Source organism: Trachypithecus francoisi, unplaced genomic scaffold, assembly GCF_009764315.1.
Source record: "Trachypithecus francoisi isolate TF-2019V2 unplaced genomic scaffold, Tfra_2.0 Lachesis_group3, whole genome shotgun sequence".
NCBI classification, from domain to species: Eukaryota; Metazoa; Chordata; class Mammalia; order Primates; family Cercopithecidae; genus Trachypithecus; species Trachypithecus francoisi.
The window spans coordinates 149,010,094-149,035,868 of NW_022681468.1; the positions used below are offsets into that span (position 1 = coordinate 149,010,094).

Below are 25,775 nucleotides of genomic sequence, written 5' to 3' on the forward strand. Positions count from 1 at the left end.
TATAATCCCAGCTACTCAGGAGGCCGAGGCAGGAGAATTGTTTGAACCTTGGAGGTGAAGGTTGCAGTGAGTTGAGATCATGCCACTGGACTCGAGTCTGGGCGACAGAGCAAGACTCCATCTCAGGGAAAAAAAAAGTGACTGATCAGAGGAAAATATTTTAGTTGCGTCAATGCTGTCTTCTTATTTTTAAAATTTTAAAATTTTAATTAATTTATTTTAGAGGAGGCGTCCTGCTCTGTTGCCCGTGCTTTAGTTCAGGGTGTGATTGTAGCTCACTGCAGCCTTGAACTCCTGGGCACAAGCAGTCCTGGCACCTCAGTCTTCTGAATAGCTGCTACTACAGGCATGTGCCACCATGCCTGGCTATAAATGCTATTTTCAGTCATAGGCTTTGAACTATTTAAAAAAAAAATGCCCACAGTCCCTTGTTACATATTATTTGTTAGTGAATATATGTAGTGGGTGTGTATAGTTTTTCTCAAAGCAGTTTTCATCCTGCTTTCCTGTACTGCTAACATGTTGACTTGTGTGGATATTTTGGTGGGGGGAAATGAGAGGTGCAGTTTTGAAATTTCTGAAGCTGAGAATTCTAATTCCGGTCATATTACTTTATGTGGAATCTTTTTTTTTAATTTTTTTGAGACAGGTCTCGCTCTGTCGCCAGGCTGGAGTGCAGTGGCGTGATCTCGGCTCACTGCAACCTCCGCCTCCCGGGTTCAAGCGATTATTCTGCCTCAGCCTCCCAAGTAGCTGGGACTACTGGCATGTGCTGCCACGCCCAGCTGGTTTTTATAGTTTTGGTAGAGACGGGGTTTCACCATGTTGGCCAGAATGGTCTCAATCTCTTGACCTTGTGATCCGCCTGCCTCGGCTTCCCAAAGTGTTGGGATTACAGGCGTGAGCCATTACACCTGTTATGTGGAATCTTAACCCAAATTTTTATTTCTACCATTTCTTTTATTTCTCAAGATACATTGGTATAGTTCTTAGGCTTTTAATGGCTGATTGGGAGGGGGGGAAACTAGATGTTTATGTTGCTTTTTGGTGAATTAATACATAATATATCTAGGTCATATGTATTTGCCTTCAACTACTCTATCTTTTATTTTGGAAGAATTAGTGGTGAAATATTTATATTGAAAGTGAGTTTTTCAGTTTTAAAGTTGAAAAATCATCTGGCAACATCAAGACTATACTAAAAACCAGTGAATTGTATATTCTAAAATAGCTGAAATATTATGTTTTATGTTATGTGAATTTAATCTCAAACATGTCGGAAAATATCAGCTGGCAGTTTGATGGCCCTTTCCTGTTTGTTGCAGTTCTTAGTTTTGATGGATGTGTGTTTGCTTTACAGGGTTGTTAATCATCATGTGGATTTCTAGAGTTTTTTAGTGTTTTTGAGGAATGACTCAGGAAATCTGATGTATTACTTGGATTCCTAACATCTTTTTTTTTTTTCTCTTTGAGTCTTGTTTATGGATCATTTTGTACTTTTAAAATCCCTTTCTCCCCTCTCTCTCCAGTCTTATTGCCAGCAATTTTGAAGATGACTCCCATGTAGCCTCACCATTAGACCAGAATGGAAGCTTCAATGTTGTTATTAAAGAGGAACCTCTAGATGATTACGACTACGAACTTGGTGAGTGCCCAGAAGGGGTGACTGTGAAACAGGAAGAGACAGATGAAGAGACAGATGTATACTCAAACAGTGATGATGATCCTATACTAGAGAAACAGCTAAAGAGGCACAATAAAGTTGACAACCCAGAAGCTGACCATCTATCTTCTAAATGGCTTCCAAGCAGCCCATCAGGTGTTGCTAAAGCTAAAATGTTCAAATTAGACACTGGAAAGATGCCAGTAGTCTATCTGGAGCCCTGTGCTATCACTAGAAGCACAGTGAAGATTTCTGAACTCCCTGATAACATGCTTTCCACATCTCGAAAGGATAAATCTTCTATGTTGGCAGAATTGGAATATTTGCCTACATACATTGAAAATTCCAATGAGACTGCCTTCTGCTTAGGCAAGGAATCAGAAAATGGTCTTAGAAAACCATCAGATCTCCGAGTAGTGCAAAAATATCCCTTACTGAAAGACTCTCAGTGGAAATATCCTGATATATCTGATAGCATTAACACAGAAAGAATACTTGACAGTTCAAAGGGTTCAGTTGGAGACTTACTTTCAGGAAAAGAGGACTTGGGCAGAAAGAGAACAACTATGCTTAAGATTGCAACACCCCCAAAGGTAGTGAATGCTAATCAGAATGCCTCTCCAAATGTCCCTGGAAAAAGAGGAAGGCCACGAAAATTGAAACTCTGTAAGGCAGGACGACCACCTAAAAACACAGGAAAGTCTTTAATTTCTACAAAGAATACACCTGTAGGCCCTGGGAGTACTTTTCCAGATGTGAAGCCTGATCTGGAAGATGTGGATGGTGTTCTCTTTGTTTCCTTTGAATCAAAGGTAAGATTGTAATTTTCAGGATTCTTTTAAAGGCTTATTAGTTATACTTGAATTGTATACTGGCTTGTAACTAACTCGATTTAGAATCTAGTTTTGTGGCCGGGCGCGGTGGCTCAAGCCTGTAATCCCAGCACTTTGGGAGGCCGAGACGGGTGGATCATAAGGTCAGGAGATGGAGACCATCCTGGCTAACACGGTGAAACCCCGTCTCTACTAAAAATACAAAAACTAGCCGGGCGAGGTGGCGGGCGCCTGTAGTCCCAGCTACTCGGGAGGCTGAGGCAGGAGAATGGCGTAAACCCGGGAGGCGGAGCTTGCAGTGAGCTGAGATCCGGCCACTGCACTCCAGTCCGGGAGACAGAGCGAGACTCCGCCTCAAAAAAAAAAAAGAATCTAGTTTTGTGACATCTATTTGTGAGGGTGTATGGGCGGGTGGAGTTGGGAGGGAAGTGTCTCCAAAATGTTTGGTTTAGTTAATACGAATAACTTAAGATATTTCATTTGAATAGACTTTAAAAATTATGTCTTAGATTTCAGCTCGTGATTTTTGCATAGCTGTGTTTAAAAAAAATCTTCGAGTCTTACTGGAATTATCATCATTATGGATTTTGGAAAGGCCTAAAAATACATGAAATATTTACTAACTCTTTGGCGACACTCCATTTCTTTTACCTCCTGGTTTTCTGTTCTTTTTTTTTTTTTTTTTTTTTTGAGACAGAGTTCTCGCTCTGTTGCCCAGGCTGGAGTTCAGTGGTGGGATCTCAGCTCACTGCAATCTCTGTTTCCCGGGTTCAAGCCATTCTCGTGCCCCAGCCTCACGAGTAGCTGGGATTACAGGCGTGTGCCACCACACCCAGCTAGTTTTTGTAATTTTGGTAGAGACGGGGTTTTGCCATGTTGGCCAGCTGGTTTCGAACTTCTGACCTCCAACAATCTGCCTGCTTCAGCCTCCCCAAAGTGCTGGGATTACATGCATGAGCCACTGCTCCCGTCCCCGGTTTTCAATAGTAGTAGTAAAGTACCATTGGAGAACCAAATATTAATAGTCATCTTAACTCTGCTGTCTTACACATTGACAGTCTCTCTATTCCACTCTGACTCTTCAACCAGATTATTTTTCTTTGAAATTTTTATAGAAGCCTAGTCTTTCTTTTTTTCTTCTTTTTTTTTTTTGAGATGGAGTCTCGGTCTGTTGCTCAGGCTGGAGTGCAGTAGTGCAATCTCGGCTCAGTGCAAGCTCCCCCTCCTGTGTTCACGCCATTCTCCTGCCTCATCCTCGTGAGTAGCTGGGACTGCAGGTGCTCACTACCACGCCCGGCTAATTTTTTTTTGTATTTTTAGTAGAGACAGGGTTTCACTGTGTTAGCCAGGATGGTCTCGATCTCCTGCCTCGTGATCCTTTTGCCTCGGTCTCCCAAAGCGCTGGGATTGCGGGTGTGAACCACCGTGCCTGGCCTCTTTTTTTTTTTTTTTGATACGGAGTCTTGCTCCGTTGCCAGGCTGGAGTGCAGTGGCACAATCTCAGCTCACTGCAGCCTCTCTCCCGGGTTCAAGCAGTTCCCCTGCCTCAGCCTCCCAAGTAGCTGGGACTACAGGTGCGCGTCACCACACCCAGCTAATTTTTTTATTTTAGTAGAGGCAGGGTTTCACCATGTGGACAGGATGGTCTCAATGTCCTGAGCTTGTGATCCACCCGCCTCGGCCTCCCAAAGTGCTGTGATTGTAGGTGTGAGCCACCCTGCCAGGCGGTCTTTCTGTGTAATTGACTACACAGATGTTAGATATTTAATCCCTTCTAGCTGTTCTTTTCCTCCCTTGTTAGCTGAGTAAGCTATCTGAATATAGGCAATGAGAAATGAACATGCAAATTGGCATATTCTTTGAGGTCAGTTAGCTCAGTATGACATCATATTCACGTTTTTTTACTTTCCCCTTTCCCCCTTGTGATTATTAAAGTAATATTAATGTAGAACACTTAGAAAATATCAAAAAGTGTGAAAAAATTGTTCCTGTTCTTCCAATTTTAGTGTAACTGTAGGCATGAACATATTTTCCTTCTGGTCTTTAATTTTTTTAATCCAGTTTTACATTTAATTTTTCAGAAGCAATATGAACTACCTTTTTTTTTTTTTTTTTTTTGATGTATAGGAAGCTCTAGACATTCATGCAGTTGATGGGACAACAGAAGAATCTTCTAGTCTTCAGGCATCAACCACAAATGACTCAGGTATTATAAAATAGTATAAAATGAGTTGTATTTGTGGTTTGGGCTCCAGTAATGAAACATGCAACATTCATTTGTCTGTGGTGTACAGTAGCTTATTTTATTACTATTTATTTTGGGAGTAGGTTACAGAGCAAGAATTTCCCAGTTGGAAAAGGAGTTGATAGAAGATTTGAAGTCTTTGCGGCACAAACAGGTGATACATCCTGGTCTTCAAGAAGGTAATAGACTGGCAACTTTTTTTTGGTTTTCTTTTTTCTTTCTTCCCTGTTTCTCCTCTTTTTCCTCTCTCCTTCTCTTCTTTTTCTGTTTTTTTCCTCTTTCTTTCTATCCTTGATTTCATTTTTTTCAGCACCTCTTTCAGTTTGCATATTTTTCTCTTCTCTGTCTCCATAATTCTTCCCTTTAGTTTAAAAACCATGTCTAGGTCTTTTTTATCCTATTACCTTACGTAAGAAAAAAATGTGTCATGGTGAAGCAAGTGATATTTTCTTTGTTCATTCTTACAACCTGGTATTCTCCCCCTGCATTTCTCATCTTAGTTTGGTTACTTTTGTTTATGTGTTTGTTTATTTGAGACGGAGTCTCACTCTGTTGCCCAGGCAGCTGGAGTGCAGTGGTGCTATCTCAGCTCACTTCAAGCTCCGTCCGCCTCCTGGGTTCACACCATTTTCCTGCCTCAGCCTCCCGAGTAGCTGGGACCACAGACGCCCGCCACCATGCCTGGCTAATTTTTTTGTGTTTACGCCCGCCACCATGCCTGGCTAATTTTTTTGTGTTTTTAGTAGAGACAGTGTTTCACCATGTTAGCCAGGATGGTCTCCATCTCTTGACCTTGTGATCCACCCGCCTCAGTCTCCCAATTACATGTTTGTTTTTATAATTTTGGAGGAAGGGTCTTCCTTGTCCTTTAGTAATATATTTAGGTGTATAAATTGAAGAATACTTTTCTCTCTCATGTTGGCTGCAAACATCTATTTTATATATTCGATGTACCAGTGGGAAGTTAATTTAAAATTTCATTATCTTTTTTTTTTTTTTTTAATTTAAGTTCTGGGATACATGTGCAGAATGTGCAGGTTACATAGTTATACATGTGCTATGGTGGTTTACTGCACCTATCAACCTGTTATCTAGGTTTTAAGCCCCACATGCATTAGGTGTTTGTCCTAATGCTCTCCCTCCCCTTGCCTCCCACCCCCTGATAGGCTCTGGTGTGTGATGTTCCCCTGCTTGCATCCATGTGTTCTCATTGTTCATCTCCCACTTATGAGTGAGAACATGCAGTGTTTGGTTTTCTGTTCCTATGTTAGTTTGCTGAGAATGATGGCGTCCAGCTTCATCCATGTCCCTGCAAAGGACATGAACTCATTCTTTTTTATGGCTGCAGTTTTCATTATTATCTTTATTTTATTGTAATGCATTATCTTGGCCTTGATTATATTGCTTAATCTTTAAAAAAAATCTACTATGGTTATTAACGTCATGATCACTACTGATTTTCCTGTTTTGGGATGTAATGAAAAATTTTAGGCCGTGCCCCAATTTTTAGTTTCTTACAAATATCTTTGATTTTAGATACACATCTTGGAGTAGTTTTTTGAGTTTTTGACTCTTAACAATTTTCGGAAGGGTGTCTAGACTATTTACACTAATTAGTAGTTCATTTACCTGAGAGTCTAAACATTACAAGTTATCAAACAAAAGATTTATATGTTGGTCATTCAGTTTCTAAATCAAATGGTAATACTTGAAGAATTTTTGCTTTAACAGAAGGCAGCTTGTGTGACAGTGCAATCTTAAAGTGTGCAGATCCCAGTCTCAGTCAATTAATATGGGCTGATTACTGTGGATTATAATGGACAGTCACATCATAGCAATCTTGCAGATAACGTTTGCTGCTGTTTATTGTCAGCTTTGACTTCTTTTTTTTTTTTTTGAGGCGGAGTCTGGAGTGCAGTGGCCGGATCTCAGCTCACTGCAAGCTCCGCCTCCCGGGTTTACGCCATTCTCCTGCCTCAGCCTCCCGAGCAGCTGGGACTACAGGCGCACGCCACCTCACCCGGCTAGTTTTTTTTTTTGTATTTTTAGTAGAGACGGAGTTTCACTGTGTTAGCCAGGATGGTCTTGATCTCCTGACCTCGTGATCCGCCCGTCTCGGCCTCCCAAAGTGCTGGGATTACAGGCTTGGGCCACCGCGCCCAGCCTGACTTCTACTATTTTATTTAAATAATATTCTCTTATTTCTCCCTATCTTTTTTTCTCCCCTTCCTTCATTTCTTCCTATCTTTAACTTAACCTATCTTCTCCCTTTCCCACTTCCTTTTTTTTGTTATTTTCTTGATAATATAAAAATCTTATGACATTTATATTGTGTTCTTTTAACTTAATCCCCACATTTAAAAAATCTTAGTTCTAGAGTTAAATATATTCAGTGCTTGCAGCTGGTCCTTTTGCTCTGGTTTATTTGCCTAGTATTTGCTGGTTGGCAAAGCTTTGACTGTTTTTCTTTCTTTTATAGACAACTTAGTCAAATTTGTAATCTTTTCCTTAATGGAATGGGGTGTTCAAAGGCCAATGTTTATGGAAACTGACTAGGTACCATATATAGTGAAATTAGCCTGAATCTGGGGGGTAGAGTTGGACTCTGGTGGGGTAGAGTACAGGCACTTCTTCTAAAGGGACAGCTGCATCAGTGGATTCTTGTCATATGGAAAAATGGGCCCAAAATTCTCAGGTCCTTCTATAGTTCAGTAGAAGCTGGAGTGGCTATGTGATGTCTCTGAAGTGGTGGCCGCTAATAGTTGTTTGGGCACCTAATTCAAAACTTTAAAAACACAGCCAAACGAAACTTATCTGTGAGCTGTTATTTTTCACCTTCTTTATAGATTCTGCATTTGGTGCAAGTTTGTATTTAATCCTAAGGTTGTTAAAATTTATTCAACTACATGCTGACATAGTTTTCTTTTTTTAAAAATAATTAAATCTGTAATCTCTCTGGGTACTTAATTTTCAATGTGTGAGGTGGAGTCCTGTTTTGGATTTTTTTTATTCCTCTATTTTATTTTGGCATATTTTTCTCCCCAACCTTGGCTTCCTTTAAAAAGCCATACTTGGGCCAGGCTCGGTGGCTCATGCCTGTAATCCCAACACTTTGAGAGGCTAAGGCAGGTGGATCACTTGAGGTCAGGAGTTCGAGACTAGCCTGGCCACCCTGTCTCTACGAAAAATACAAAAAATTAGCCGGTGTGGTGGTGAGCACCTGCAATCCCAGCTACTCTGGGAGGCTGAGGCAGGAGAATAGCTTGAATCCAGGAGGTGGAGGTTGTAGTGAGCTGAGATCCTGCCACCGCACTCCAGCCTGGGTGACACAGGGAGACATTGTCTAAAAAAAAAAAAGAAAAAGCTAGACTTAAACAGTTTCTAAAGAATAAGTTAATTTGGCCAAATATTTGTAGTAACTGGGTGATGCCAATCCCAGGGCTCTGAAGATAATGAAAGTATTCAAGGTTCATCTCTAAAATTTGATTCTTGAAATAATTTGTTAAATTTCAACTTAATGTCATATTTCTTTGCCCTGCTATTAACTATAATTTCATTATTTAGAAAATAGCACTTAAAGTTCTTTTGAGCTGAAAACCCTTGAAAAACTAGAAAATCTTTTTGAGTTTGCTTTAAAATTGGGAAAGCAGTGTTGATTAAGCCTGGGAAAATGTTTTTATTATTGTTGATAGTATTACTTAAAAATAAAATAAGATTCTTAATTTTTCTTTCCATGGTACTATATTTTTGTTTGCTATACTAAATTTACTATATCTGCATTGGTCTGCTTTTTAAGTCTGTTAGCTTATCTGAAATTATCATCTGTCTTTGCATTTTAAAAGTGTGTTCAAAGCATTTCTCCTTCATTGCTACTAAATCAATTATTGTCAGTTTTTAAAACTTTATATTTTAGAAGAGTTTTAGATTTATAGAAAAATTAAGAACACAGTGCAGAGAATTCCTGTTTTTTTTTTTTTTTTTTAAACTCATTCCTAATTTTCTCAGTATCCAGAATTTCTCCTATTAATATCTAACATTAGATTGGTATATTTGTTACAGTTAGTGAACCAGTACGGATATATTATTATTTAAAGTTAATACTTTATTGAGATTTCTTTAGTTTTTACCCAATGTCCTTTTTTTTTGCATCTAGGATCCCATTCAGGATACCACAGTACTTTCAGTAGTGATGTCTCCTTAGGATCTTCCTGGTTGTGACAGTTTCTCAGATTTTGTGTTTAATGACCTTGACAGTTTTGAAGAGTCAGGTATTTTTATAGATGTCCCTCAGTTGAGACTTATCCTATCATATCAAGAGTACATACATTAAGCATGATTTATCACTATTGATGTTACCTTGATCACCTGGCTGAGATATTGTCAGTTTATTCACTGTGAAGTTACCCCCAACTCCCTGCCCTCCGTTTCTCTCCATACTGTGCTCTTTGGAAGGAAGTCATTATACTTAGCTCACACTTAATGTGCAAGAAGTTACATTGTACCTCCTTGAGTGTAGCCTATCTATATAAGTTATTTGGAGTTATTTTTCACCAGAGATTTATCTAGTCTTCTTTTTAAAAAATTCACTTAGGTGAAACTCCATCTCTACTAAAAATACAAAATTAGCTGGGTTTGGTGGCGTGTGCCTGTAATCCCAGTTACTTGGGAGGCTGAGACAGGAGAATTGCTTGAAACTGGGAGATGGAGGTTGCAGTGAGTAGAGATTCTGCCACTGCACTCCAGCCTGGGCAACAGAGCGAGACTCTGTCTCAAAAAAAAAAAAAAAAAGAAATTCACTTATCAGTATGGACTCTTGTCAGTTTTAATGTTTTGTTTTGATGTTTGTTTTTTGTTTTTGAGACAGGGTCTCGCTTTGTCACCCAACCTAGGCTGTAGTGCAGTGGCGTGAACATGGCTCACTGCAGCCTCGACCTCCTGAGCCCCAGTGATCCCATGTCAGCCTCCCAAGTAGCCGGGACTACAAGCACATGCCACCACACCTGGCTAATTTTTTTTTTTTGTATTTTTTTTTCTGTAGAGATGGGGTTTTGCCATGTTGCCCAGGCTGGTCTCGAACTCTTGAGCTCAGGAGATCTGCCCACCTTGGCCTCCTGAAGTGCTGGGATTATAGGCATGAGCCATATGTCTGGCTGATTTTAATGTTAATTTCCTTTATGAGTAATAACAATATTTCAATAACTCTCTCCCTCTTCCTTTTTTAGTTATTTAATAAAAATGCTTTATTTTTACTTAAATTTTTTTTTTTTTAGAGATGGGGTCTCCCAGTTTTGCCCAGGGTTGTCTCAAACTCCTGGCTTCAGCCCATCCTCCCAAGTAGCTGGAATTAGAAGTGTGAGCCATGGTGCCTGCAGTAAAAAAAAAAAAAAAAAAAAAAAAATTCTGAATATTATATTAAATTAGTGTTTAGTGGCCAGGCGCGGTGGCTCACAACTGTAATCCCAGCACCTTGGGAGACAGAGGTGGGCGGATTACAAGGTCAGGAGATCTAGACCATCTTGGCTAACACAGTGAAACCCTGTCTCTACTAAAAATAAAAAAAATTAGCCGAGCATGGTGGCGTGTGCCTGTAGTCCCAGCTGCTGGGGTAACTGAGGCAGGAGAATGGCGTGAACCCAGGAGGTGGAGCTTGCAGTGATCCGAGATCGCGCTACTGCGCTCCAGCCTGGGCGACAGCGCGAGACTCCGTATCAAAAAAAACAAAAATAAAAATAAATTAGTGATTAGCTGGAGTTTTCCTTATAATATATGCTTTTCTATTCTATGTTTACTACTTATATAGGTGTTTATAGAACTATAAACATCTTGAGTGTACTTTTGTATTTCAGTGGGTTTAGGTAGCAGTAGGCATTTTTGGCCATATCTTATCGTAGGTGAATCTGCCTTTCCTTGAATCTAAAAGTTATCTCTTTTCAGCTTTATCTTTATGAGTCTTTTTTGTAATGACATTATAACAAATTTTTAAGAAGTAGCTTCTAATGTGGTGAAATGAAGCAAAACTGTTTAGAAGTGTAGTTTAAACTGACATATGTAGACAGGGTTTTAGGTTCTAAGTAGGCTCTGGTTGAATAAAAATATAAAAAGATAGTAGGGTTTTCACAGTATGCTTTCTATGAATTATTCAGCTATATTATTTTCTGCAAGCTAAAGTTTTTATGCCCATTTCTTTTTTTTGAGACGGAGTCTGGCTTTGTCGCCCAGGCTGGAGTGCGGTGGCCGGATCTCAGCTCACTGCAAGCTCCGCCTCCCAGGTTCACGCCATTCTTCTGCCTCCGCCTCCCAAGTAGCTGGGACTACAGGCGCCCGCCTCGTCGCCCGGCTAGTTTTTTGTATTCTTCAGTAGAGACGGGGTTTCACCGTATTAGCCAGGATGGTCTCGATCTCCTGACCTTGTGATCCGCCCGTCTCGGCCTCCCAAAGTGCTGGGATTACAGGCTTGAGCCACCGCGCCCGGCCTTTATGCCCATTTCATATGAAATCAACTGAGTCTAGGTCTCAGGTGTCTTACTTGGGGAAGGATTTTCTTACATGACCTCAGGTGATCCACCCACCTCAACCTCCCAAAGTGCTGGGATTACAGGTGTGAGCCACCATTCCCGGCCTCAGATTTCTTTTTGTTTACCTCTCTTAGGGACTTGTTTACCCTGTGCTAACTACTAAAAATCAATTGGGAAAACAACACTAAAGCTTCTTGAGGTCTTTTTGTTTGTTTGTTTCAAGACAGGATTTTGCTTTTTTGCCCAGGCTGGAGTGCAGTGGCATGATTATGGCTCGCAGTACCCTCAACCTCCTGGTCTCAAGCAGTCCTCCCACCTCAGTCTTCTGAGTAGCTGGGATCACAGACACCTGCCATTACACCCAGCTAATTTTTAAATTATTTTGTAGAAGTGGGATCTCACCCTGTTGCCCAGACTAGTCTTGAACTTCTGGGCTCAAGCAGTCCTTCTGCTTTGGCCTCCCAAAGTACAGGGATTACAGGTGTGAGCGGACACACCAGGCCGGAAAAATGTGTTTTATCTTTCTGAGACCATCTGCTTTACAGAGAAAGTACAGTAGATTCTCAAAGCATACGACTGAGTGTGGTGGATTGTTGTTCATTTTACTGTTGAGAAAATGTAGTAAAGACAAGATTAAAAACCATTGTTTTGACTCATTATCCTATATTTCCCATAGTTGATTGGGAACATAGGGAAAGAATGTTGTTTTATTTGATTGATGTTTTAATCATACTGTGTGATTAAATACAATAAATATGTAATACGGGCCGGGTGCGGTGGCTCACACCTGTAATCCCAGCACTTTGGGAGGCTGAGGCGTGCAGATCATGAGGTCAGGAGTTCAAGACCAGCCTGACCAATGTGGTGAAACCCCATCTCTACTAAAAATACAAAAATTAGCCAGGCCCGGTGGCATACGCCTGTAATCCCAGCTACTCGGGAGGCTGAGGCAGGAGAATCACTTGAACCTGGGAGGCGGAGGTTGCAGTGAGCCAAGATGGCACCATTGCACTCCAGTCTGGGCAACAGAGCGAGACTCCGTCTCAAAAAGAAAAGAAAAAAAAGTAATACAATAAAGATATGTTAGAGAATTGGAATTGCCAACTAAAACAAAATAGCTGTCTTTTTTTTTTTTTTAAGAGATGTGATCTTCTCACCTCAGCTTTCCAAGTAGTTGGGACTACAGGTGCACGCCACAGTTCCTGGCTTGCCATCTTTTGTTCAGATAGATTTTATGTATAGAGTACATGGGGTTCATAACCCACCTAATGTCTTTAACTGTTAGAGAACCAGCACTATGTGATCTTTTTAATGGAAACTTATACCTGTGACTTTTAATGGCTTTACTGTGATACTTAACACTTAGCTTTTTTTTTTTTTTTTTTTTTTTTTTTTTTTTTTTAAAGATAGAGTCTTACTCTGTCTCGCAGGCTGGAGTACAGTGGCATGATCTCGGTTCATTGCAACCTCTGCCTCCCAGGTTCAAGTGATTCTCTTGCCTCAGCCTCCTGAGTAGCTACAGGCACACACTACCACATCTGGCCAGTTTTTGTACTTTTAGTAGAGATGGGGTTTCACCATGTTGGCCAGGCTGGTGTCAAACTCCTGACCTCAAGTGATCTGTCTGCCTTGGCCTCCCAAAGTGCTGGAATTACAAGTGTGAGCCACCAGGCCTGGCCAATAATTAACGCTTCACTGTGAACTTCTTTTGGCTTCGGTTTATTAAAATTTAAGTTGAATACCTTCCCAAAAGATTGCCTTTTAACCTATAAATAAGGAAGTCATAATGTTTTTAGGCTTGATTAACCATAAATGTCATTAATAAGAACTAGAGAACCAGTAGCCATAATCAGGCCAGCAGCTTAGTCTATGGTAAGTTCATAATAGAGGCCTTAGACAATCTCTGGACCACAAAGAGTTAAAGCACAAAAGATCTGAATTTTGCCATTTTTTAATTAGTTACCTTGCTTAATAGATTATCACAAACGTAGCAACTTAAAACCATATATTTACTGTATCATAGTTTCTATGTGTCAGCAGTCTGGGCATAGCTTAGTTGGGTTCTCTGCTTAGGTTCTTACAAGGCTACAGTCAAAATATTGGCCAGACCTAGTTTCTCAGAGACTTAGTTGGAGAGGGATCTGCTTCCAGTTTCCCTCAGCTCATTGGCAAAATTTATTTCATTGCAGCTCCAGCAAGATGGATAACCTGTGTTATCACATGCACATTATCATGCATGGCCCATCTCCCTTACCACATTTTATTGATTAGAAACAAATTACAGGCCCTGTCTACCACACTCAGCAGAGTGAGGGGCATTATACAAATGTGTGATACCAGATGACATGGATCATGGAGCCACCTTAAAGTGAATCTGCTACAGTTTGTTTCATTGTTTTTGCTCTTTACTATCTCCTTTCTCTCTCGACCTTACCTCCCACCATCTCTCAGGCACAAGTTTTAAAAAAGAAGGGAGATAATATGATTTGTGATTAATCTATGGAAATATGATTTCCTTTTTTCTTGTAGTGGGCTTAAAATTGAATTCAGTGGATCCAACAATGAGCATTGATCTTAAATACTTGGGAGTACAGTTACCTTTGGCTCCAGCTACTAGTTTTCCTTTTTGGAACCTTACAGGAACCAACCCTGCCTCTCCTGGTGAGTATGTAACATTGGTAAAGTCATACACTATTTTTCTTGAAGTTTACATAATTTGTAATGTAAATAAAAAGCTACCTTTATTGGTGACATTTAACATTAGTCTAAGATAGGTCTTTTGTCTGTTGTTATAGTTTCGGTAAGTGATTTACACTTACAAATTAAAGTTTTATTAATTAATTAGGTCCATAATACTGGCCTGCTAGAATTTTGGTCATCTGTTTGACTTTTTCTTTTATAGATGCCGGATTTCCCTTTGTTTCTAGGACAGGGAAAACCAATGATTTCACTAAGATCAAGGGATGGAGGGGAAAATTTCATAGTGCTTCTGCATCTAGGAATGAAGGTAATTAGTTTTTAAAAATTTTGTAAATGTTCTGAAACATGTAGCCAAAAACCTTTTGTTAAAAGTAAGTCTTGGTTGTTTCTCTTCATTCCTTCTCGCCATGATTTTTTTTTTTTTTTTTTTTTTGAGACTGAGTTTTACTCTTGTTGCCCAGGCTGGAGTGCAATGGTGCGATCTTGGCTCACGGCAACTTCCACCTCCCAGGTTCAAGAGATTCTCCTGCCTCAGCCTCCCAAGCAGCTGGGACTACAGGCATGTGCCACCATGGCTGGCTAATTTTTTGTATTTTTAGTAGATACAGGGCTTTACCATGTTGGCCGGGCTGGTCTGGAACTCCTGACCTCAGGTGATCCATCTGCCTTGGCCTCCCAAAGTGCTGGGATTACAGGCGTGAGCTGCTGCGCCCAGCCTTCCATGGTTTAAAATGAACTGAAAATACTTGTCTTGCTGTTTTCTGTCTGCTACCCATTTTCCTGTAGTCACAGCCCTGAGGTTCAGTCAGGCTTAAATAATTGCTGCAGCCTTTTAAACAGCATTTCTGTTATTTCTGTTTCTGCAGTTACAAAAAACATTCTCAAGCATTAGTTTAGAACTGTATACTTCACAGTTGTATAGTGATTTCCTATAGTCTTATACTTCAGACTAAACTTCTAATCCAAGCATTTTGACTGTATCCCTCTTGGTCCCCATTCTTAGTGCTTTTCCTTGTCCACTGCATTCGTTTGCAGTTTAACCAGATAAATATGCCAGTTTTTCAAAATAGTTTTTCTCATCTTTGAATCTTTTCACTGTGTTTATAACAATGTAATTCATGTCTCTGTACTTAATTATTTTATTTCTTAAAAACTAAATTTTATGGTTGGGCATGGTGGCTCATGCCTGTAATCTCCCAGCACTTTGGGAGGCTGAAGCTAGCGCATTGCCTGAGCTCAGGAATTTGAGACCAGCCTGGGCAACATGGTGAAAACCCCTCTCTACAAAAAATGCAGAAACAGCCAGATGTGGTGGCACATTCCTGTAGTCCCAGCTACTCACGGGGCTGAGGTGGGAGGATCACTTGAGCCCGGGGAGGTTGAGACTGCACTGAGCCGGGGTCACACCACTGCACTCCAGCCTGAGTGACAGAACAAGACGCTGTCTCAAACAAACAAACAAAAACCCAACTAAATTTTATACCCCTCTTTTTGTGGTCATCCTTCTTCTCTAATGTTTTGTATCAACACTACAGGCATTCCAGTCTCTCTCCCTCGCTTTTTAAGGATGGGGTCTTGATCCATCGCCCAGGTTGGAGTACAGTGGTCCAGTCTCAGCTCACTGCAGCCTTGACCTCCTGGGCTCAGGTGATTCTCCCTGTTCAGCCTCCAGAATAGCTGTGACCACAGGTGTGCGCCCCCATGCCTGGCTAAGTTTTTGTAGAGCTGGGGTTTACCATGTTGCCCAGCCTGGTCTTAAACTCCTGAGCTCAAGAAATCCACCCGCCTTGGCCTCACTAAGTGCCGGGATTATAGGCATGAGCCCCTGTGCCCAACCTCACTATTACAAATAATCTTTTGGCATTCTGTTGAGGCCTGCTTTGATTTCTTTTTTTTTTCCCTGTTACGTGGGTTTTTTTTTTTTGGAGGTGGAGTTTCACTTTTGTGCCCAGGTTGGAATGCAGTGGTGTGATCTCGGTTCACTGCAACCTCCGCCTCCCGGGTTCAAGTGATTCTCCTGCCTTAGCCTCCTGAGTATCTGGGATTACAGGCATGTGCCACCACGCTCAGCTAATTTTGTATTTTTAGTAGATAACGGGTTTTCTCCATGTTGGTCAGGCTGGTCTCGAACTCCCGACCTCAGGTGATCTGCCTGCCTCGGCCTCCCAAAGTGCTGGGATTGCAGGAGTAAGCCACGGCACACAGACTCCCTGTTATGTTTTTACTTATCTTTGGTCTCTTTAATCAGGTCAAAGATTGTCAAAGATTGATGATTCTTAGGTTAAATACATTCTTAGGTTAAATACATTGTTAGCACTTTGTAAAAAGTAGTGCCTCAATAAATAATATAATGTGATAATTTTAGGGTAAGACATAATTGTAGAGAATGGATTTTAATTTTTTGTTTGTTTGAGACAGAGTCTTGCTCTGTTGCCCAGGCTGGAGTGCAGTGGTGCGATCTCGGCTCACTGCAAACTCCGCCTCCTGGGTTCGCATCATTTTTCTGCCTCAGCCTCCTGATTAGCTGGGACTACAGGTGCCAGCCACCATGCCTGGCTAATTTTTTTGTATTTTTAGTGAGACGGGTTTCACCGTGTTAGCCAGGATGGTCTCGATCGCCTGACCTCGTGATGCGCCTGCCTTGGCCTCCCAAAGTGCTGGGATTACAGGTGTGAGCCACCGTGCCCGGCAAGGATTTTAATGTTTTTAGTGCCGAAGACTAGAGAATAGATTTTAATGTCAGTAGTATCTGAGACTCATTCTCTTCACTTGGTTTTATTTATCTTTTCTTTCTGAGGAAGGATGGTTTATTTATTAATGTATTTATTTTAAAAAATTTAAAAAAATTTTTTAGAGACAGGGTCCTTGCTGTGTTGCTTAGGCTAGTCTTGAACTCTTGGCCTCTAGTGATCCTTTTGCTTCTTCCTGCCAAAGTGCTGGGATTATAAGTGTGAGTCACTGTGCCCGCTAAGGGATAGTTTAGAAGATTCAGTATTTTGTAGCTCAATATTGTTGGCCTTTTTAGTGTTTTTGTGGAGATTCATAAATCTGCCCTAGATTTCTTTAAGCATTTTGTGTTTTCTTATTTCTAGGTGGAAATTCAGAAAGTTCACTGAAAAATCGTTCTGCTTTCTGTAGTGATAAGCTAGATGAATACTTGGAAAATGAAGGCAAGCTGATGGAAACAAGCATGGGTTTCTCTTCTAATGCTCCCACATCTCCTGTGGTGTACCAGCTTCCCACTAAGAGTACCAGCTATGTACGAACACTTGATAGTGTACTAAAGAAGCAATCTACTATTTCCCCTTCTACCTCTTACTCTTTGAAACCTCATTCTGTACCCCCTGCCTCTCGAAAGGCAAAGTCTCAAAACAGACAGGCAACTTTCAGTGGCCGAACTAAATCATCTTATAAGTCCATTTTACCATACCCTGTTTCACCAAAGCAGAAATACTCTCATATGATTCTGGGAGATAAGGTTACCAAGAATTCTTCAGGCATCATCTCAGAAAATCAGGCGAATAACTTTGTTATGCCAACTTTAGATGAAAATGTGTTTCCAAAGCAGATTAGTTTGCGGCAGGCACAGCAGCAGCAGCAGCAACAGCAACAGGGAAGTCGTCCTCCAGGCTTGTCTAAATCTCAGGTGAAGCTAATGGACCTGGAAGACTGTGCACTTTGGGAAGGAAAACCGAGGACGTATATCACAGAAGAGCGAGCAGATGTATCCTTAACAACTCTACTTACAGCTCAAGTAAGTAGCTGCTGTTTTCTGGAGGTATATTAGTACTTGGCTAGAAAGAGTGAGGTTAGTGAGGGGAAATGGGAACGGTAGTTTTTGGCAGGATGATCAGCTAGTTTTTAGCATTTAGAACCTTAATGGGAACTTAAGGCTACGTCTTCCCCGTTTGTTCTTTACCAACCAGACACTCAGGTGTAGATTCCTCCTGCCAGCAGAGGGAGACAGTACAATTGTACTTTTGAATGACCTCTGTGCTGTCTAAAGGCTGACCATTCTGAAAATCTCTTCATTTCATTTTCCAACATATGGGCAAGTACATTTGCTGATCTTGTTAAAACAACTTTGAAGATCGTGCTTTTTTATGAGATGGAGTCTTGCTCTATTGCCCAGGCTGGAGTGCTGTGGCAAGATCTCAGCTCACTGCAACCTCTGCCTCCTGGGTTCAAATAATTCTCCTGCCTCAGCCTCCCGAGTAGCTGGTACTATAGACACATGCCACTGCACCTGGCTAATTTTTTTGTGTTTTTAGTAGAGATGGATTTTTGCCACGTTAGCTAGACTGGTGTCAAGCTCCTGACCTTAGGTGATCCACCTGTCTCGCCTCCCAAAGTGCTGGGATTACAGGAATGAGTCACCATGCCTGGCCTGAAAATTATGCTTTTAAAAGATACTAAATCCCAGAAAATTCAAAATTAAAAACCTACGGAGAAAAACCTTTATCTTTTGTGAAATTTTGTATTAATACTTTTTCACTTATTTATTTTTATTTTTATATTTTAAGAGTTTTATGGCAAGGGATGCAGGAAGGAATTTTTGATCTGTTGATGATATACCTATCTTAGCAGCCTCTGATGCATGTGAAATGATGCCACAGCTTATTTATTTATTTATTTATTTGACAGTGTCTCACTCTTGTTACCCAGGCTGGAATTCAGTGGCATGATCACAGCTTACTGCGATCCTCCCACCTCAGCCTCCTCAGTAGCTGGGGCATATAGGTGCGCACCACCATGCCAGGCTAATTTTTTTTTTTTTTTTTTTTTTGAGACGAAGTCTCGCTCTGTCGCCCAAACTGGAGTGCAGTGGCCGGATCTCAGCTCACTGCAAGCTCCGCCTTTCGGGTTCACACCATTCTCCTGCCTCAGCCTCCCGAGTAGCTGGGACTATAGGCGCCCGCCACCTCACCTGGCTAGTTTTTTGTATTTTTTAGTAGAGACGGGGTTTCACCATGTTAGCCAGGATGGTCTCGATCTCCTGACCTTGTGATCCACCTGTCTTGGCCTCCCAAAGTGCTGGGTTACAGGCTTGAGCCACCGCGCCCAGCCTAATTTTTTTATTATATTAAAAATACAAACTGGGTTTTGCCATGTTATCCAGGCTGGTCTCAAACTCCTGGGCTCAAGCTGTCCACCTTCCTTGGTCTCCCCAAGTACTAGGATTACAAGTGTGAGTTACTGTGCCTGGCTTTTCCATTAATTTTGTTACTTTCCATTTTGTAATTCTGTGACTGAATTCTGGAACTAAAGATCATCAGATGTTGGAACTAAATGCAGATTGTTTTATTTGTTATTAATCCTTCATAAAGACTTTTATTTATGTATTGTCCTATTCTTTTTTTATTAATTACCTTAGAATAGGGACCAGCAAGCTTTTTCTGGTAAACGGCCAAATAGTAAATATTTAAGGCTTTGCAGACCATACATTCTCTAGCAGTTACCGAACTCTGCTGTTGTAGTTCTTCAGACGGTATGTGTATGAATTAGCCTGGCTGCGTTCCAGTGAAACTTTATGACACAGGCTGGATTTGGCCCATGGGTCTCATCCTTTGTTAATCTTTGCCTTAGAACATTATGTATAATTTATATTGAAAATAAATCCATCCTTGATCGTTTTGCTGATAATTGTCTGTACTAAGCATTAGAATGGCAGATTGTTTAGAGCCCTGGTTATATTCATGTTCTGTCCTTTGAATCGGCATTAATCCTGTGCTGTTAGTACTTAAAGTCAGAGAGTAATTTAGTCCAGTATATGACCATAAATTGTTGGTGGTGTGGGGGGATGGTTTAGTGGAATTACAATTTTCTACTTTGACTTTAGGCATCCCTCAAAACTAAACCTATCCACACAATTATAAGGAAACGAGCCCCTCCCTGCAACAATGACTTCTGTCGACTGGGTTGTGTATGTTCCAGTCTAGCTTTGGAGAAGCGCCAACCTGCTCACTGCCGCCGACCAGACTGCATGTTTGGTTGTACTTGTTTGAAAAGAAAAGTTGTACTTGTTAGAGGAGGATCCAAAACTAAGCATTTTCAGAGGAAGGCTGCTCATCATCGAGATCCAGTATTTTATGATACTCTGGGAGAGGAGGCAAGGGAAGAAGAAGAAGGAATCAGGGAGGAGGAGGAACAGTTGAAAGAGAAAAAGAAGAGAAAGAAGCTAGAATACAGTGAGTATTCATTGAGAGTTAAAACTGTGCTATATCAGTTTTTGGAAAAGTATGGTTATTTTAGAATAATACAATTACCTTAATCCTGATAAATTATCCAATAAGAGCTTTGAGACTTCTTATTATTCTTACGTGCTCTTTCTGACTGGCTGTCTAGATGCACACACACACACACACACACCTTTTTTAGGTTGAATTGTTCTCTGAAAATTGCTTTTTTGTGCTAAATTTAAATCATACTGTTACTTGGTTTTCTAAAATGCCCTTGACCTTTGAGTTTCTTCCATTTTCTGGATTGTGTGCATATGCACGCACACACAGACACACGTATGTTCCTTGGAAAGACTACAGATGATCCATATAATGCATCATGTTTTCTAAAAGGAGAAGTTTGCAAAAAGACCCTCTGGTCATGGTTGAAGATTTGGGGACAAAGTAGGGGTATGGTAAAGCTGAACATCATGTACTGTGTTGAAAATTGGGGCTTTTTTTGGTGGGAGAGGATAAAATATGATGTAGATGTAGACCCAAGTTATATATTATTTCATTATTGATTTTTTTCGTTTCTGTTATATCTTTGTATTTTGTTCAAATGTGTTGATGATTTTACCATATAATTGAAACAGATTTCTTAGTTTATCAGGGGATTAATACTCCTTTTTTGGCAATTTATATTTATATTTCCTGTTGCTCTGTGCTCATTTCAATCAGAGATGATGGTTAATATTTCAGTGTATGTTCCATCATAAGGTCATGTTCTGCTTTCCACGTCAGCAATTGTAGATCTAATTTATAATGTTAGTTTTAATGGCTTCATGTTGTTATAATCCCTTTGGTTGGATAGTTAGCCTTTTTGGGTTTTCTTTATTATAAACTGTATGGTGATGAACATCCATGTTCAGGATAGGCTATTAAAAGTGGAATTGTTGTGACAGTGCGTACATGTTAAACATTTGTAGATGTCATTAGAGTTGTACCAACTTTAGACGTATGCCAGTAGTCGGATACTGGCTGGTGCCAGTTTTCTGTTCTCTTTTTTTTTTTTTTTTGAGACGGAGTCTTGGTCTGTTGCCCAGGCTGGAGTGCAGTGGCATGATCTCAGGTCACTGCATCCTCTGCCTCCTGGATTCAAGTGATTCTCCTGCCCCAGCCTCCTGAGTAGCTGCGATTATAGGTGCCCAGCTAATTTTTTTGTATTTTAGTAGAGACGGGGTTTCACCATGTTGCCTAGGCTGGTCTATGATAACTCCTGAGCTTAGGTTGTCTTCCTGCTTCAGCTTCCCAAAGTGCTAGGATTATAGGCATGAGCTACTGTACTCAGTTTTCTTTTCTAACACTGAATATTTTAAAACTTTTAAAACTGTCATATGGATAGGCAGAAATTGATATTGTTTTAGATTTGTATTTCTTCTGTGATAGGTTTATTGACCATTTATCATAAACCTTTTTTCTGTAAATTGTCTTTTTGAATTCTTTGCTAACTTTTTTTGGAGTATGTTTTTTTCCTTTAGTTTGCAGAAGCTTTATTTTTTCTAGGTTGTAATTTTGTAATTTGCATTTTCTTTTTTTTTTTTTTTTTGAGACGGAGTCTCGCTCTGTCGCCCAGGCTGGAGTGCAGTGGCCGGATCTCAGCTCACTGCAAGCTCCACCTCCCCAGGTTCACGCCATTCTCCTGCCTCAGCCTCCCGAGTAGCTGGGACTACAGGCGCCCGCCACCTCGCCCGGCTAGTTTTTTGTATTTTTTAGTAGAGACGGGGTTTCACTGGGTTAGCAGGGATGGTCTCAATCTCCTGACCTCGTGATCCGCCCGTCTCGGCCTCCCAAAGTGCTGGGATTACAGGCTTGAGCCACTATGCCCGGCGGTAATTTACATTTTCATTTTGTTCAAGGTTCCCTCCCCCACTGCTCACCACCCCCAGTGAAAAAACAGTGATAGTTAAACTTGGCAGTCTTTTTATGGTTTCTGTCCTTTTTTTTTTTTTTTTTTGAGACAGCGTCTCTCTGGAGTGCAGTGGCACGATCTCGGCTCACTGCAACCTCCGCTCTCCCGGGTTCAAGCAATTCTTCTGTCTCAGCCTCCCAAGTAGCTGGGACTACAGGCGTGCGCCACCACACCTTACTAATTTTTGTATTTTTCGTAGAGATGGAGTTTCACCATATTGGCCAGGCTGGTCTTGAACTCCTGACTTTATGATCCGCCCACATCGGCCTCCCAAAGTGCTTGGTTTCTGTCTTTGAAGTCTTGTGTAGAAAGTCTTTCTCTACCTTGAGATTATAAAAATATTTAATTATATTTCTTCTAGTACTTTTTTTGGACTAAAAAAATAAGTTGTTAATATATCTGAATTTATTTTATGTGAGATTTGTAGTAGGGAATCACATTTCCCCCAAATGTCTAGCCAGTTGTACCATCACTTATTGAGAAATATACTTTTCCTACTGAATTAAAATGTCACCTGTAATATAATAAATTAAAATATATTAATGCCTGGATCTCTTTCTGGCCTCTCCTGTTTTGTGACCAGTGCCAGCCTATTCTTATTTCTGTTTAGCATTTAAGTGAGATATAGTGTATTTATATACCTAAATGATCTTCGTGTAAATAAGAATTCAAAGGTTTAAAATGCAGCATAGTGTAGATTTATTAGTTTAGTTCTATCCCTATCTCCTTACTGAGTTTACTCCCTTCTTATGCTTAAGACAACGCATTTCCATTTCAAAGCAACAAAAATAAGATACAGAAGCCCACATAAGCAGGAATACTGCTTACCTGTTAGGCTTTACTGCTTTTTGATTATTGTCTTCATCCTTTGTCCTATCCTTGACTATAATTAAACACCGATAGCCAATTATCAAAGTAAGTTTTGGTTTTCTTACTGGTACAGTTCATTATAAAAAGCAAAGCTTGCTATTCCCTATCTAGGAGCCATCAGTTTTCTTGTGCTGTTAGGGAAGGATGAAAAAGGAGGGATGAGGTTTTTGTTAACAACTGATACATAAAAGGAGTAGAAATAGGAAAGAGTTCTTAGCGGTAAACATGTTGCTGATACCAAAAATGGACAAAGGAAAAAATATAAAAGTTGGAAAAGTTGAAATCCTTTAGTATGTTTTTCAAAAAGATAGATGGAAACTGAGGGGAAAAAAAGTAAGTTGTGAAATTGAGGTATAAGCATTTTATTGTAACCACTAAAAATAAACATAAATAGTTAAAAGTAGTCACTTGTGGTCACTGCAACACTGGGTATGATGGAAGACTTGTTTCTTTTTATATTCTTTAGCACAGTTTTAATTTTTTTTTTTGTTTTTGTTATATAGTTAATATATAAATAAAAAAATCAGTATTCTCAATGCATAAAATCTTGGCATTTAATACTTTTTTTTGTCATTGTAACAGACTTAAAATTTTTTTTGTAATGGTTCAATCCATTGCTGAAAAAAAGATGGGTAACATTATTGGACCCTCTTATGCATGACACTCTGTGAGGGTTCTATCATTTAAACCTGCAACCTTATATGATAAGGAGGCTTCATTCTCCGTTTTACAAATGAGCTAATTGAGTGCTTAGTGACTTGTTCTCCAAGGTCATAAAGATACTAAATGAGTTGTAGGGTACTGCCAAGTTCTCATGTTTTTTCTGCCTTGTAAGGTTATAATTTCTGAAATTTTAATTCTGCCTCCTTGTTGTAGACCCATTTGGCCTTTACTTTTATCACCTGGTTATCCTTTGGTTTGTCAAAAAATATTGCTGGCCGTGCAGAGGTACTGTGCCTAGCTGTTGTGGGTAGTACCAAGGGAAAGAATAAAACCTGACATTTCTGTTTTCTTAGCACACTTTATATACCTATAAATTAACTATATAAAGAAAAAAATCAATAAAATTGGTACTTGTAGCCAGACTGAGGAATAAAGAGAATATACTAATTACCAATATTAGGAATGAAAGGTGACTTCAGACATTGAAAGGATGATATGGCAGTATTGTGAACAACTTTATGACAATAAATTGGACAACTTAAATGAAATGTAGAAACTCTTTTTTTTTTTTTTGAGGCGGTGTCTCGCTCTGTCGCCCGGACTGGAGTGCAGTGGCCGGATCTCAGCTCACTGCAAGCTCCGCCTCCCGGGTTCACGCCATTCTCCTGCCTCAGCCTCCCGAGCAGCTGGGACTACAGGCGCCCGCCACCTCGCCCAGCTAGTTTTTTGTATTTTTAGTAGAGACGGGGTTTCACCGTGTTAGCCAGGATGGTCTCAATCTCCTGACCTCGTGATCCGCCCGTCTCGGCCTCCCAAAGTGCTGGGATTACAGGCTTGAGCCACCGCGCCCGGCCAGAAACTCTTTAAAAGACACAAGTTACAAAACTCACTCAAGAAGAAATAGATGACTGTTTAGCCTTATACTTATTAAAGAATTGAAGTTGTAGTGGAAAACACTGCAATAATAATTCTGGTCTGAGTTGCTGCACTGTTGAATTCTACAAAACATTAAAGACTAAATCCCATTTGATACAGTCTTCCATAATAAAACGGTATCATCTTGTGAGACTAGCATTACCCTGATATTCAATCCATAAAAAGACTTTATAAGAAAACTGTAGACTGATAACCCTTATGAATATAGATGTAAAATTTCTAAATAAAAGTTTAGCAACTCAAATCCAACAATATATTTAAAGGATACTGCATCATGACTAAGTGGGGTGTATCCTAGAAGTGTGGGATTTGTTTAACATTCGAAAAATCAGTCATTATACTTTGTCATTACAATGGATTTAAAAATAAGACCATATAATCATCTCAAGATCGATCTATCACACTATAGTATATATATGTAGTATAGATATATGTAGTATTATCTAATTAGGTTCTTAAGAAATTTAAAACACCAGTTTGTGACAAACACCATTTGTCAGGGCAAACACAGATCGCAGGTAGCCCTGGAGCTGAGGAATAGCTTTGATTTTTTGTACAATTTGTGAGTCCACAACTTTCTCATCAATCTTGCACTGCTCTGTAGTCTTGTAGTTCTCTTTTTCTATGTCAGAGATCTCACCTTCCTGGTATCTGGGCTTCTGTAACTGCTTCTTGAAGTGAGCATCAATAAGATGTTTTGGGATTTTTACATCGCTGATGCTAATTTTGGTTGAGGTGGCAATGACAAATTTCTGGTGTGTTCAAACTCCACCTGATTAAGAGATATTTTTGAAAGATTGACAAAATTGGTTTCTGGTAAAAATTCTCAGCACTCTAGGAATAGAAAGGAATTTTCTCAACTGGGTAAAAGAATCTGACATATTAATGATAAAAGACTTATTCTCTCCCAAAGACTGGGGCATTCCCAAAGAATACCCACTTTTACCACTTCTGTTTAACTTTATACACAGGAGGTCCTAGCCGGTGCAGTAAGGCATGATAGAGAGGTATCCAGATTGGAAAGGAGGAAGTAAAAATTGGCTTTATTCGTGGATAGGAAAATCCTAGGGAATCTACAAAATAAGCTACTAGAACTGTAAGTCATTTTAATGAGGTTGCAGCATACATTATCAGTATGCACCATGTTTGTGCATATAAACAGTGAACAATTGGAAATTGAGATAAATTGAGATTTAAAAAAAAAAAAACCATTTAAAATA

General features: G+C 40.0%; 1 protein-coding gene across 10 annotated transcripts in view; it reads left to right on the top strand.

Annotated features, from left to right (window-relative positions):
- MGA (MAX dimerization protein MGA) overlaps positions 1 to 25,775 on the top strand; it is a 177,122-nt gene that overhangs the window by 104,646 nt on the left and 46,701 nt on the right. For all 10 annotated transcript variants that reach the window (XM_033190497.1, XM_033190489.1, XM_033190492.1 and 7 more), the window contains 7 exons: positions 1,530 to 2,475; positions 4,624 to 4,702; positions 4,825 to 4,920; positions 13,786 to 13,917; positions 14,159 to 14,263; positions 17,049 to 17,710; positions 19,796 to 20,144. In XM_033190497.1, the coding sequence (XP_033046388.1) occupies positions 1,837 to 2,475; positions 4,624 to 4,702; positions 4,825 to 4,920; positions 13,786 to 13,917; positions 14,159 to 14,263; positions 17,049 to 17,710; positions 19,796 to 20,144 (2,062 nt within the window). In that variant the 5' untranslated portion in view covers positions 1,530 to 1,836. The remainder of the gene's footprint in view (positions 1 to 1,529; positions 2,476 to 4,623; positions 4,703 to 4,824; positions 4,921 to 13,785; positions 13,918 to 14,158; positions 14,264 to 17,048; positions 17,711 to 19,795; positions 20,145 to 25,775) is intronic.